This window comes from Eutrigla gurnardus (genome assembly GCF_963514095.1).
Source record: "Eutrigla gurnardus genome assembly, chromosome: 20".
NCBI classification, from domain to species: domain Eukaryota; kingdom Metazoa; phylum Chordata; class Actinopteri; order Perciformes; family Triglidae; genus Eutrigla; species Eutrigla gurnardus.
In genome coordinates this window covers 17624329-17640042 of record NC_139931.1, presented here as the reverse complement: position 1 = coordinate 17640042, position 15714 = coordinate 17624329, and the positions used below count along the sequence as shown (strand labels likewise).

Genomic DNA, 15714 nt, shown 5'->3' with positions numbered 1-15714 from the left:
ATGAAACACTGCGTTTCATGTGACGTCGTCAATGTTTACAAGTCTCGAGCCGACACAATAGTGGTAAATCTGCTGCGCGAGCTGGAGTAGTCGACGATGTGTCCCGTGTCTTTCAACTGGTAGCAACGACAACAACTGTTAGCTTGGTAACACCTGTTAGTGCGGGAGCAACGTTAGCCCGCTAACAGCGTTACCCCGCTAACAGCGTCACCCCGGTAACAACGTTAGCCCGTCAACGGCTAGTCCGGTTATTTTTTATCTTGCGCTCATTTATAAAGATGGAGCGGGCAGACAGCGTCAACGCAGATCCCGTTCAACGCTCCGACATGAATGGTGGGTCCGTCATCAGTTGGCGCACATATATCATATTACAAATGTATTTCTTATTTTAGTGTCTAAAGGTTTTGTTTGTTTATTATTTATAGGTCGTTGCACACAATGGCGCAACTGGGCTGGGTTTTGGTGAGTGTCCAGTGTTTTAAATATGCTAACACGGCGAAGTTTCCTGAGATAAACACTATTAAACAACTACATTGAACGCGTTGTGTAAAATACGATGACGGATGTAAGCAAGTATGAATTAGATATATATATTAAAACCAGTGGACGAAAGTCAGTGTACCAATGAAACCCAGCTTCCTGTTAGCAGTATGGGGCCCTTTCACCCACACACTGCTACATTCACTGTCAGACCAATGCAAACGTTCTGTTTGGTGTGATCTTTAGAAGAAGTGAAAGGCTCCTCACAACTTGTTGTTCCCAAAACTACTTCAGATCATTTTAAACTTTATTTTCATGGTAAAGAAATGTACAGCAACATAAGGAGGGGGGTTGTCTATAGATCACAAATTGTTCTGTGCAATCTGATGAAAGTGTTCATTAGGTCTACATGTAGGAAATGTAACAACAGGATCTACAATACATTTATTTATACATTTAGTTATTTATAGTCAACAGGAGTATCTATCTTCCCTATGGTGAGATATTTCCGGTGAAACAGGAAAGACAGGGACGTACTGTAGGGAGGAATTTGATTTGATGGGTGAAAAGAGTAGCTCACACAACCTTCTGTGTCGCTAAACGTTCAGATTAACGTGTGGATAGATATCACGATATTGTTGGTTAAAATGTTGGTGAACATCTGAATGTTTGGTATTCAGATATGAAGGAATGGATCTTTTTGTATTTATTTCAGCATATAGTGTTGGATAGGGGAACAACGTGAGGTGGGGATGTGATCTAAAAGACAATATTAAAAAAATGATGCATTCATAAGTCTGGCACGTATGATTTAGTATTTGTCCATTGGTGCGTCTGAATCTTCTCACTCTGTATTATCTCCCTCCTCTGCTGATTACCTTCCCAGGATCCTTGGATTGTGCAACAACTTTGCTTATGTGGTAATGCTGAGCGCCGCCCACGACATCCTCAAAAAACAAGAGTCCAAAAACACCACAGCATCTGTAAGACGGGAACTTTGTATTTACATATTGAGTATTGCAGTGACCCTTGTATTGTGAATGGCTTGAAACTGTCAAGTCTGTATAGACATATACTTTGTCTTTATCTGTAGACTCCTGCCACGTTGGCTGTGGATTTCCAAGGTGGGAACAGTAGCAACAGTAGCAACAGTAGCCGCTACGACTGCAATCCTGTCTCTACTGCGGTAAATGGAGATTCATTCACCTTAACCAGTCTGTATGTTCACAGAGAATTGTTAGTTTCTCACAAAAGAGATGTTGGGTGTGATTCACTGGATTTTCGTCGGCCATCAATAAGCAATGACTGATTGATAAGCAACCAGCCACTTTTTTTTAGGTGAAAATCAATGTACATGCATATTTAATAGTGTTGTCGATCGATTCAGGGCCAAAATTGGACATGTTATAAATATATATATAAATAGCGACTGCACTCACACACACTTAAATTCACAAATGATAATAAGTTTATAATTTTCACCATAAAAGTCCCTCTACAGAACTCTTAAGCTAACCATAATCATAAAGGTGCATTCACATCACTAGTTATTCGTAATATTATTGTTGTGATTGGGAACCGCTGCTTTTAGCAGCGACAAACAATATTCCACAGAAATTGAATGATGTCATTTCCCTCAGCATGTCTTATTTGGCCCATCATGTTTGAGAAATGAGGATTCTTGTGAGTGACAGCTCTGATGTTTTTCCCTGCAGGCTGTTCTGTTAGCCGACATCCTTCCAACGCTCGCCATCAAGTTGCTTGCTCCGTTTGTGATCCACAAACTGCCTTATGGGTAAGATAATGGTTATCACGTGGGAACCTGAAAATCAAGGCCGTTCCATATTTAAAATATCACACAGTGATGCCACCGTTTCCTGTTATACAGAAACATTTTGGCTCTAGAGGTGTGAATGCGGTATTTACTTTGGTGCCTCACATTATTTTTGGTCAAAGCACATTTTTGGAGCATATTAGAGATATGTTTTCACAGTTAATGTCAACTCAAATTAACTTTCATGTTTGCCTGTTAATTTGATTGATTTATTCATGATGTCAGTGTAGGAAGTATAAAAAAAAAATCACAACTTTCCTGAAGATGTAAATATGCAAACATTATCTTGTTAAATATGTGCTGATTTGCATATGTCTCCAGGACAGAAACCTGAACATAGGTTAAGCCAGGTTCAACATTCTGGGTTGATTTTGTTGACATAATATAATTAGAGTTGAAGGTTTTCACACAGGGAATGTTGGATATCTCTCTGTATCACTTCATGAATCAGAAAATAAGACAAGAAAAAATGATTCTCCATGTTTAAACAAATAAAATATTTTAGAAATCAGGCTATAAATGATTTATGAACGAATCCCTCTGTTAAAACCTGTTAGCAGTAACAGCACACAAAGCCTGCTTCAGCTTATGCAGCTTGTATACATTCTATCTGAGGTTATTACTACACGAGTATTGTACTGTGTTGTAAATGTACTGCCTAATTCCTGTTTTTCTAGTATCCGAGTGCTGTTCTGCACCGTCATGGCAGCAACAAGTTTCCTCCTGGTGTCCTTCTCCTCAGCCGTGTGGATGAGCATTACAGGTGACACTTCAATCATTTATTGAACTTAATATTTTCACACAACGTTATCATTGTTTGTTATGATGGATTAGAATCAGCTATATATGTCCTCAGCTTCGGTTCCTGTCATCTTATCCGAAGTGGTTGTGGTTGTTCCACAGAAATATGATGCTATCTTAGTCTTATCTTGACCTTCTGTGAGAAATATTAATCACCATGCTAAGACCGATCAGTGAAATGTTTAATCTCAAGTTCCTGTATTTAAATAAGCTGCCCTTAAATAACCTAACCTTCCCGGTAAATTACTTATATAAGCTTTCAGGCACCGCTAATTATTACAACGGTTATTAAAAAACGTCTACATGTTAAAGTAATGCAGTCCGAGTCCAACAGTTAATGTGGTGCTTTTTATGTTTTAACTGCAGAATGAAAGCATGGTGGGATTAGCACCTCAAATGGACATACCCTTTCTGTGCTGGTCCCTGCAATGTTACTGCTTTCATTCAGACACTGTCATACTCACCTTTTACTTGAAATGACTAAATCTTAGAGGTGAGAATTTGGCGGTACAGATTTCCCTCAATATGGATCTCTGCTCCTGTTCACGCAAGATTTCAGGGACAGAAGTGTGGAAGGGGCTAGACCAAGCAGTCAGTTACAGGAGGCAAATACTGCAGTCTGATCTCCAGGTCCCCCCTCTCACCACATTAGAGGTCAGAGTCCAGTGTAGCTGAAAGGACAACAGCACAGCCTTTCTCTATCTCATCACGTCCTGTATGACCTGACAGCTTCAGCAGTCAGAAGACACATGAAATCACACTCCTGTCCTGAAGGGACACTGAGGACACAGACCCAGCAGGACTCTAATGACCCTGTGAGACCAGGACTCTGGCTGGAGAGGGCCTGTTCAACCCTCTACGAGGCTCCATCGGCCCCTGTTCACAATCCTGTTGCTCCTACTCTCTGTGCACTTTGTATAGAAAAATAACATTCATGCAGCCATGATGCAAAATGACTGATGAAGCTTACAAAATCTCAATTTACTTATCACTAAGTAAGCTCCAGTTATATGATAAGATAGTCATTAATAATGCTGGCAGCGACAGCAAACCTGAGATGGAGTGGCTAGTCCTCCTGGAATGAAATCTTGGTAACATTTATATAGAAATAATAGAAAGGAACACAACTTTATTGTGGGTGTGAAGTTGTGATTCTTGTCCCCTGTCAAACTAAGGAGTACGCTTTGAGTGTCATGACTTTCCTGTCATTAATGAGTGTGTTAAAAGCATCTCTGTGTTTCTAGGAGTGATCTGTGCTAGCATCAGCGCTGGACTGGGAGAACTGTCCTTCCTCTCTCTCACGGTCTACTTCAGCAGGTAAACACTCAGTCCAACCTGTGTGTGTTTAACGGAGTCTTGATTCCGGTTTTATCATTGCTTTGACAGTTTGATTGGAGTTCACAATCAGTGATCGACAGCTGCGTTCGAGATTCCTTGGATCTGATTGGTTCTTTTTGTTTTGTTTTGTTCCCAAAATATGTTTATTGAAAAATACAATTAGATACTTCCAATTACAAGGATACAATTATCCTTTTCTTTTTTTTAAGACATATATATGTATGTAAACAGTCACATATACAAATACACAAACGAAAAATTACAAAAACACACTGATAAAATTGTAGAGGAAAAAAAGATACTTAAATTAAATTACAGAGTGCTGATTGGTTCTTTTTGTTGAGGTGTAGAGTTTTGCAAATGCCATGAGGAGCACTAAAACCATCACAGATGATGTGTCTCAGGTACTAATGTCAAGAAATAGTGAGCGTCTGAGCAAATATGATGAATGTTATGTTTAACTTTTGTTATTTTATTTTTTCTAAGTTGCCAGCTGCAGCTTGAACAGTGGATATTTGATGATGCATTTAAGCTCTATTCAGTAAAAATTTGTTTTGGGCATAGGTAAATTATAACGTTATCAGGAGATGTTCAAATGTAATCTTGTAAAATGTAGTTTTGGGCAAGAATCTTGAATAAATACAGTTGATAAGGAGTTGTTTTCACAGTAATCTAAAATAGATATTAAGAGAAGGACTTGGGAACACTAGCCCAAAGCAGTCTATAATATATCACTAAAACTATCAATGTCAAGAAGCAAATATTTAAATAAATATTAGGGCTGTCAAATGATTAAACATTTTAATCTTAATTTGACAGATTTTTATTATTCATAACCTTTGACCTCTTTTCTTCTTCCCTTGGTGTAAATGGGCTTTGCTTTTAGCCGTGAACAGAGGCTGCTTTAAAAAGTCTTTCTTTTGGAAACTTGAGTAAAAACCCTTGATTTTCAGAATTGTGTTCATGAATGTGGTTTTTTTTGGCATTTGACTCCCAATACCATGTGACAATACTGTGACTACACAACTGAATCTATCTCAAGGAGCGGGCTTCAAGTCCATGAAAGATAATTTGAATATCTCCCTGTCATGAACTCAACCAGCAGCAAATAGAAATATTGTCAGCAACAATGTCAAATTGTAGCTGAGAGTCTAACAATCCATATTTACACATATATCTGTGTATTTCTCATGTTCTTTCCCACTGGTTTCAGGGATGTACTGGGAGGTTGGGGCTCAGGTACTGGTGGCGCTGGTGTTGCTGGAGCCCTTCTCTACTCAGGCCTCACCCAAGTCGGCCTGACACCCCAGAATACGCTCCTCATCATGCTGGTGGTCCCGTTTGCCATGTTGATTAGGTAAGTGATGAAGTCCAAAGATAAGGAAAAGATTCTTTCATTTGAGAGCCGATTAGGATTATACACACCAGATGACATGAAAGTGTGAAATATCTAGGGCTTTTATTGTGAAGGGGAAGAATGGAAGGAGTGGGGAGGAGGCCCCACAATACAAGATTATCATAAAACTTTTAATAATAATACAATCTGATTGCAATTTTATACATTTTGTGATTATTGTGATTACAAATATTACCATTGAGCTGTTGTTGTTTTATCATTTATAAATAGAGACGCAGTCCGTTCTGCACAACGTGATTGGTTGATGCCTTTTATTCAAAAATAAACCTTGTTCCAAAAAATGGTTTTTCATAATATTCAACAAATATATTGAAGTAAAAATGGGGAACAGTAGATTCCAAATTTGGTCCCATTTGATCTTCGTTTAACTTTTTATAATACTTATTGCACTTTTTCATATTTCCCTTGAAAGCTGTATCAGAGGCAAGTGGACTTGCTTTAGGTTTTCATTTTCAGTTTATGTCACATATTTTGTTTTACACTTTTAAATCACAGTGGATGTAATTATGATTTTTGTTTTAAATTAAGAGAAATAAAGAGAGTGGTTGCTCTTTATCAACTTTGTTATTGTTTACTATATACCTTTGTTGCCTGTCATTTTGGATTCCACAATAAATTAAATCAGACTTGCTTTCACTCCATACATTTGTTTTGTTTTTCACTGTTGATTCCATGTTTTTACTCCCATTTCAAATGAAATTCTTCTTCTTGGCTTTCACTTTTCCTCCTCCCAACACCACCACCAGTTACTTCTTCCTGCTGGATCTTCCACCTTCAATACCTCAGTGGAAAAACAGGGAGGCAGAATATGTGGCTTTGGGCTCAGAGGAGAGGGAGCGTGGTATGGATGAATCCGAGGAGGAGGGCCAGGTGAAATCAACCGCAGGTACATGTCACAAACTAATGATAAAAAAATAATTTCACATAAGAAAGTGAACAAATCCTGTTAGGAATGCATCTATACACTGTGTTGTTGCTTGGTGAGTTCAACATTAGCTGCAATTGTGCAATGAAAGCCTGCGGTTTGCATTGCTGTAATCTAATGCATTTCCTAGTAAGCTTGTGTGGACTGGGGAGCAGATAGTAGATCAACGGTTGAAGGGAAGATATTAAGGCGACGGTCAGATATAAGATGTTTCTGGTAGAGCTGCACATCCACCGGCTGAGCCCCGCTTATCAGCTCGAGTGACCATTTTAAATTAGTTAGGTTTTTTTGTACGATGTCTGTCGTCATATTTCATGTCATCAAATCCAAACCTACTTTGTGTGGAAAAAGCTTGATTTTAATTTGGCTTTTAAAGGAATAAAAAAGGTAGTTTTAATTTATTTCTATTCATGCATTTACTTTAAATGAGTCATTAGACACCAGCACTGTGTCCAATCGGAAGATGTTGCGTGTCATTCAGATATGTAGATCTGCACTGAACCAGATAAAGGAATCTGTAGCTGGGGGGTTAGAGGTTATCTGCTCTGTGTAGCAGTAAACACTGATATTCTGTTGCTAGTCAAATAATATTGAAAAAAGGAAAATAAAGAAAAGCGAGGCATGCTGGGATATCGAACAATACCATAAATTACAGTTATATATCACATTAACACAAAATAGAATTTTGTATTGTTAAAAATGACACTGGTGATTGGTTTGTGATTAAGGATTTAAACAGGGACGCATTTATACCACTTTTTTACCAATATGAGTACATTATAATACCATTACACTTCTAACAATTCCTTTGAAAACATGTTTCATTCCATCAGACAACCCTCACTTTCTGACTGATTCAACATGAGGCTGTTGCTGACATTTTAACTTGTCCTGATACAAAGAGAGCAGTGTTTGCAGTCAGGATGTTAACAATTAACCGTTTAACTGTGCTGTCTGTTAAAAGAAATATTAAAAATAGAAAAGCTAAGCAAGACTCAGAGGAGAGGCTTGTCACTTGAATAGCGCAGTCCACCTTAAAGGTCAGCCCACCTTAAGTGCTACCGAGCCGGAGCAGCCAGATTTGTTGCTAACTTCGGGGCTAACCCCTTCACTTTAAACATCTGCTGCCTGACAACAAGAGACGGGGACTTCCTCGTGGATCTTGATCTTATTCACGACAAATAAACTCAACCCACAATGCACTGCTACATTCACGCTGTAATCATATCCATCCATCCATCCATTTTCTACCGCTTATCCTGTATTTAGGGTCGCGGGGGGGCTGGAGCCAATCCCAGCTGTCATTGGGCGAAGGCAGGGTACACTCTGGACAGGTAACCAGTCTATCACAGGGCCAACATGTAGAGACAGACAACCATTCACACTCACATTCACACCTACGGGCAATTTAGAGTCACCAATGAACCTATCCCCATCCTGCATGTCTTTGGACTGTGGGAGGAAGCCGGAGAACCCGGAGAGAACCCACGCTTACACGGGGAGAACATACAAACTCCACACAGAAGGAACGCAGGCCGACCCGGGAATCGAACCCAGGACCCTCTTGCTGTGAGGCGAGAGTGCTACCCACTACACCACCGTGCAGCCGCTGTAATAATAAACTTTATTTCAGACACAAGCCCATATAACACAACATACAGTATAAATAGTATAAAAAGGAGGAACAAAATACTATCTATTTTGTGGTTCTCTGACTTATCCGGGTGACACATAAAACTAAACATCAGCTGTCACTAGTTGGCACTCTTGTGGACACAAACCATTGACTGGCACTATGCCACCTATGGACAGCAGCAACCTCATTGCATCATTGTAGGCTACCTTGAGCCTCTGCATATTCATTTTCTTATAGTTCGACCACAATTGAGCAGTTTATAACGGTGTGATGTAGCTTCTGAACAGGGAACACATAGAGCACATAGAAAACTTCCTTATCAGCATGTTAGCTTGAGAATATATTTTACAGCGCTGTCGATAGATGTCTTTGTCATCCATCCAGTCGTCAGATATGACATGACCTAGGTATTTCATTTCCTCACACACATCAAGAGTGTCGATAAAAGATCGGAAATTTCCTTTCCCCAGCGCTTCTAACTATCATTATTTGTCTTTTCTTAGCGTTATATTTCATGTCATGATCTATGCCCTACTGAGAGCTTCTGACTTCATCATCACTGTCACTCTCTCTCTCCCTCCACCGGACACTCGCTAACATCACATCAGGCTGTAGTTCATCAGTGAATCCCTGACAGACTCGAGCAGCAGAGACACAACCTCACAGCTGAATGTACTGATGTGGTGGAGACTCACTGGACTGTCTCTTTGTGGAAATGTTAATGATGGATTTATCAGGTTTTTGCATCAGGTTTTTGTTGCAGCTTATCAGGCTCAACTGGTATCGGTGCATCCCGAGATCCAAAATTCACTTTTCACTTATCGTGCTGATTAACGGGGCTCAGCAGGCGGACATCGCTCCACCAGAAACGTGTCTAATCTACACCTTAGTTCTGAAAGTAGGCTAAGTCCCATCAATATCATTGATATACGATCCTGATCGATGATAGAGCGAAGCTCTGGTGTCTGCATTACTGTGACGATGCTGTTTGTCCAGAATGAAGCTCCTAATTTTTCATTTCATACAAGCAGATTAAAGGAGACTTGATTTCCTCTCCCGCTGCACCACCATGTGTATGTGACTGACTTGTAAGCTCCACTGTGTGTTACTGAATAACAGACGGGCCCACCGGACCTCTCACCTTCCCAGAGAAACGTCAGGTCATCAAAGTAAGTGCAGTCTTCACGTTACTTCAAACTTGAGTATTTGTCTGGTTGCACTATGACTGGACTTGATTCCTGTGAGCAGGGCTTGCTGAGGTTCATGTTTCCCCTGGCACTGGTCTACTTCGCCGAGTACTTCATCAACCAGGGCTTGGTGAGTTCTCTGTCGCCCTCTGGCATCTCATACTGTTAACACAAGGCATGCTTGAATACAATTAAAACAGTCGTTTAAAGAGCCAAGAGAATAGAAAATAAAATCAACATAACATAGAATAGAGTTATAAAATAAAGAATAAATGTTAGAGTCTGTAAGAAGTTATGATAAGAATAAAAGGCAGCAGCAAACAGAAAAGCCTTGAATTAAAAGAAGGGAGAGTTGCAGATCTGGAAGGTTGTTCCAGATTTTTGGAGCATGAAACCTGAATGCTGCTTCTCCGTGTTTAGTTGTGACTCTGGGCACAGAAAGCGGACCTGCACCAGACCACCTGAGAGGTCTGGAGGGTTTGTAATGTAGCAGACGATCAGAAACCATCCAGTCTTAAACAACGGTAGTATTTTGAAATCAATTATTATACTGACAGTAAGCCAATGTAAAGACCTTCTAACTAATTGTCTCCTGACGTGGCTGGAAGTTCAGGTCTGAGTCCATGACCACACCAAGGTCTCTGGCATGGTCTGCTTTTTTAAACATTGCTGATTTCTCCAGTGCATTTACTCCAGCCCCACCCAACTGTGTGGTGTAGGCTGGACATTTAAACATTGTAGAATGTAGAAAATGTGACGATATTAAGCCCAGATAATGTTTCCTTTTTCAGATGGAACTCCTGTATTTCCCCAAAGCGTTCCTGTCCCATGGAGAGCAGTATCGCTGGTCAGTTGACCTCACTACTATATTTTATTCTGAAGGGATGACTTTATTTCAACTTTGGATGGACGTAGACTTTAGTTCTGAGTTGTGTGTGTGCTCAGGTACCAGACACTGTACCAGGTCGGGGTGTTGGTGTCTCGGTCCTCCCTGTGCTGTGTGAAGATCAGGAAACTGTGGATTCTCTCGCTGCTACAGGTGAGAAATAGTGTTAAGTACAAATCAGCAGAAAAAGAGCATTTTGGATGAAATACAAGATTATATTTTTCTCAAATGAATCTGATATTTCATAACTTTTTTTGTTTAATATTCCTTTCATTTCTACATGTGAGCACACAAGTTTAAATGTTTAAAAAATCAAAGTTAGCTTGATCGGTGCATTGATTAACTCCAGTTCATGGGTAAATGTGCATCGTATATGTTGTTATCTAAAGGCGAGACACTACAGGCAACAACATTTTCTTTTCATGCACTGGTCACTTTTAAGATTTGGGGATATTTTACTTCCATAACATGTCTTCTTTGAAAAAAGTGGAAAGAAGAAAGACAAAAAAGTAGTACATTAAAAGTGTTACTTTACATCTTTACTCAGACTTCACCTAAATACACAGAAAAAGTTACCATTTGCGTATTAAAACATTACACTTACGGAAACGTGTAAAAAAAGAATCTGCCTTAAAGTAAGTAGTCAGGCTTCATAGCTTCTTAAGGAGTTTTTTCTCAGACTCTGAGCCAGAAATCTCCACCTCAAACTGTGCAAAGCTTGGTTATTTCAGATTGCTTGCCATAAGGTGCAACGTGACTTTTAAAGGTTCATCTTGTGACCCGTGTTTTGGATCACACCATGGATTACCAGGCTCACTGCTCTCCCATCTCCTCTTTGCTCTCCACAGGTGGTGAATGCGGTGCTGCTGCTGTTCGCTGTGCGTTACCAGCTCCTGACCAGCGTCTGGCTGGTGTTTGCTATCGTCCTCTACGAAGGTTTGCTGGGAGGAGCTTCGTATGTCAACACCTTCTACTTCATCAGCAAGGAGGTCAGGTCAACTTTCTGTCAGTCGCCTTGTTATTCAGGGTGTCACGCAAAGAAACTGTTTGTTCTTAATGCAATGTTCACCTGTTGCCATGGTTAAGTCAAAATGTACACTTCTACAGCACAAATTCTGTCTTACAACTTTAACCCTTACACGGTGTGTTTTCAGTTCAAGAAAGTTAAGTGTATCATTTTGATCGCTGAAAAATCTCTTATTCAGCATTTGGTTGTACTTAGCTCCTCCCTCTAATGTCACTTCTGGTTGCAAAATAACAGTATGGTGATGGCCAAATCATCTTTGATGACCAAAACCAAGATGTTTGATAACAAATACAGGAATTCTCATCCTTAATTCTACATTTTTAAAGTTAAATGCATCAGTTTGATGCACTTTGAGAGGTAAATTAAGAGTCTAGATCTATAAAGACTTTGTGCTCTAGTTAAAATGCATTTATAAACTCATTGGTTGTATAGATATGAATGCAAAAAGGATCACACCCACACACCATGGTGAACGAGGCGGGCTTCGTGTTTCAAGACAGATGGCTCCAAACATGTTTGCACATATGCTCTTTTAATTCATTCATTACATCCAACATGCATCAGTAAATATTTTGCAGCAATAAACGCCGTCGCAGTGAGACAAAGGATGTCCTGTTTTTTCTTTTAAGATGAATCTGTGAGTACACTGATTGTGTGTTTACTCCTGTGACCACCATTAGCCCTCGTCAGTCTCCAGGTCTTTACATCGCTATGGAAACACAGACAACAATAAGCTGAAGGACGGTTTTAGTCCCTTGAAGACGGCATGATATCACCAGGAACCTTGGTGTAAACGTGGTTAATGTAACGTCCACTAAAGTGTTGTGTGTCTTCATCCTGACTTGTGTCTTGTCTCCCATAGAGTGAAGACAGAGAGAGGGAGTTTGCCATGGCTGCTGCCAGCGCAGCAGACAGTCTGGGAATATCTGTGGCTGGACTCGCTGCGTTCCCCGTCCACAGATACTTCTGCTCCCTATGACCCCAGCCCACACGCTGACCAGCAGAATGATTAACCAAGACGTGGGTGCGTTCTCTATTTGATGGATTTATTTCTTTATCAAAAATGAGTTGGACCTGACTTTACTCCTACGTAACAACATTGACTCCCCCTACTGTATTCATTGCAGATTTTTAATCACCACTAGTGAGTCATCCAGAGAGAGGGGGACTTGCTTACGAACCTATCCTTCCTTTCAACAGATATGCATTAAGCTTACAGAACCAAATAATGTGTCTTACTTAACCAAATAATGCGCAGAAAATGTCCAAAGCTTGTTTTGCAGACCAATACTAGTTGTGTTACTACTAACCTCATTGATATGTACGGATTTTCCTGTATAAATCCTTCCTGCGCTTCAATAGTGTTAAAGCTTTTTAACGTGCAGCAGCAAAAGCAGGACAGGAAATGTCCAGTTTAAAAAAACGTCGACAGCCCTCGCTGAAATGAAGTACCATCAACTTCTCAGAGCAACAAAGCGTATCACATAATCAAAATGAGTTTTATCACATTCACATTTAAACAGTGTTTCTGAATGATGGGATCCATAAGTTAGAAGGGTAGTCGGTGAAAATGTTTTATAGTGCCTTGTGTGTTCTTAAAGGTTGAATCGGGTTATTTGTGACTGACAGGTGTTGTTTTTGTTTTGCTTCTCAGTCACTGCTGTTAAGATGAGTCTTGCACCTTTTATGATAACTTTCTAATGAAAATGACAAAAGCCTTTTATGTGGATTAGCATTTTGTATTTTATACACTGAAACAATCTGGAAAACAGGATTGAATCCACAGCTTTAGAAATGCTAATTATTTTATGTGACGTAATTGAAAAGGAGTTTTACCAAAAGACTATGGTGACATTTATAGGGTTCCGCACTAACTTTTGTTTGTATGTTTGTACGTCTTAGCATCGTGTAGCTATCTACCTAGCTGTCTTTGTTTTATACCAGCAATGGGTTAACCTAGGAGTGCTTGAAACTTGCTCTATTGGCATCCTTAATAAATGTACTTATTGGAAGTCGCTTTGGACAAAAGTGTCTGCTAAATGTAAATGTACCCATGTCCCTTCCCAACAACAACCCAATGGAAAAAAACATGATAAAACTGAAGAGAAAAAAAGAAATATATTAATATACATACCGATATAAAGTAGAAGAAAATAATAATAAAAATAAGCAGATAAAAAATTCTGCCACAAGCAAACAATGTAGGTGATGTATTGGTTATGATATAAACATTTCTATAATCACAGATGCTATTTGACATTCTGGGTTGTACAACGTTCTCCAGTGCCTTGAACATAACGTTGTATTTCTCTTTGCACCATTGGTTCGTGCTATAAATTGTTTCAGAGAGATAAAGTCTAATAATGAGAGAATCCCTTAGAGCAGGAGTAAGGAACCTCTTTACTATCAAGGGCCTTTTGATTTTTATATCATCCCTCAGGGGCCATACCAAATTATTGAACACATAACCTTTGTTGAAATGTTTAAGAGACGCAGCTCACAATGTATTATTATGGCCTTTTTAAATTAATTGAAATAACATCAAGATCATGAGCATTCATTTCATGTTTTTAGACAATTTTAATGTTATGCATCTTATTGTTTTTAGCAGCATTTTACATTATGAAAGGTGGTACAAAGCAGGACTCAGGTGATAGCTTCCAGGTCAATCATAAATAATAATAATAATGATTATCATAAATATTTTTTTGTAAAAACATTTGTGTGTGTATGTGTGTGTGTGTGTGTGTGTATGTGTGTATGTATTTATGTATTACCTCGTGGGGTGTATCAAACGGTCTCCCGGCCCGCGGGCCTGAGGTTCCCCACCCCTGCTTTAGGACATCTGAAGTTTACAGGGGGGATTCCACCTCAAAGGTCTCATACTGTAAAGGTCAAAGTATGAAATAAATATGGTGAAAGTATTGAAATAGACACAGCCATATTGAGAAACGGCCTTTAAATGAGCCGCCAGGAGGTCTGTACGGTTGTAACCGTTTCATAGTCTTAAATGGAACCATTTTAAATGTATTTCTGGTTGTAGCAGCTAATGTGAATCAGCTGACATGAGGTAAACATGGACCCTACCATGGTTTTTAATACTGTCAGACTTAAAAGTTGATGTCTTCTCTGAGATTGAATTTGATAAACTGGGAATACAGTTCCAAAACATTTTCTGGGAGTCAAATGAAATATCTGGATAAAGTTGAAATAATTCAATAGTTATAGTTTCGGGACGAGAGGGACACATTTTCCCCAAACTCAAGCTCTTTTCCAATGAATGGACTGGCAGTTCTTTATGTCAACATCCCTGACCTTGATCACACCCATTGACAGACATGGAACTCCTTGGAACTTCTTGTACATATTAGATACGAATCCTTAACATTTGGATTCAGTAGTTATTTAATTTAGGAATGGGGAAGAAATTTTGTTTTGCACTTTTTTGCTCAAGTTCTGCTGGGGGGGGGGGGTTCTTCAAAAATGTCAGTTTCCTGAAAGTACTTACTTACTTAAAGCTTTTATTGTCCCCTAAGGGCGATTTGGTTTGCAGCAAGACATCAATAGACAACATAGAACAGAAAGTACAACATACAAGTAAACTGAGTTTAAAATGTGATTTCACAAATGGTCGTAATTATTATAATAATATACTTTGTCCATACACACACCCTGTTTTCTCTTTAACGTCTCCAGCACATACACATGTGCACATTCCTACTGAAATATTAACTGTCTACGTATGTATTTTGTATTTTGCTGCTACTGTTGAATTGTGATAATTTTGTTACAACATACTGATTGTGTTTTAAGCTTGTGCTTGTTTGAATCTCCAGAGGTTTTTAAGTGGTGAATCAAGGGTTAAAACGGTGAATTATCCTGTATAATAAAATGATTATAATAAACAAATGATTGCTTTTGATCATTTAAATGATAGAGTGTGGTGTTTAATCATGAGTCACAGTATCCTTTATGAGTTACTCAATCTGACTTCCACCTTTGGATTGTTATATTGCAGGGTTCATATTCGAGCAATATGACACAAGTCATGTTGCTTGAATAGATTGCTGTCTTCAGGACTGTAACTAAAGACATTTTTTTTAAAACAATAATTCTGCTGATTATTTCTAAATTAATCAACTCATTGTTTGGTCCTTAAAATACCAGGAAACAGTAAAAAGGG

At 39.1% G+C, this 15714-nt stretch overlaps 1 protein-coding gene across 2 annotated transcripts; it reads left to right on the top strand.

Annotated features, from left to right (window-relative positions):
• The first annotated feature begins 19 nt into the window (after nucleotides 1–19).
• cln3 (CLN3 lysosomal/endosomal transmembrane protein, battenin) lies at nucleotides 20–15435 on the top strand. 2 transcript variants are annotated; one of them, XM_084037699.1, is made up of 16 exons: nucleotides 20–333; nucleotides 426–462; nucleotides 1367–1463; nucleotides 1574–1666; nucleotides 2196–2275; nucleotides 2992–3077; nucleotides 4360–4432; nucleotides 5667–5810; nucleotides 6617–6756; nucleotides 9551–9600; nucleotides 9680–9748; nucleotides 10410–10465; nucleotides 10564–10657; nucleotides 11353–11493; nucleotides 12394–12555; nucleotides 12659–15435. In XM_084037699.1, exons 1-15 carry the CDS (start codon nucleotides 279–281, stop codon nucleotides 12508–12510), a joined length of 1332 nt encoding a protein of 443 aa, XP_083893825.1. In that variant the 5' UTR covers nucleotides 20–278; the 3' UTR covers nucleotides 12511–12555; nucleotides 12659–15435. The 2 variants fall into 2 exon arrangements, with proteins under 2 accessions (XP_083893825.1, XP_083893824.1); XM_084037698.1 differs by having other exon boundaries at nucleotides 12394–15435.
• Nucleotides 15436–15714: the final 279 nt, after the last annotated feature.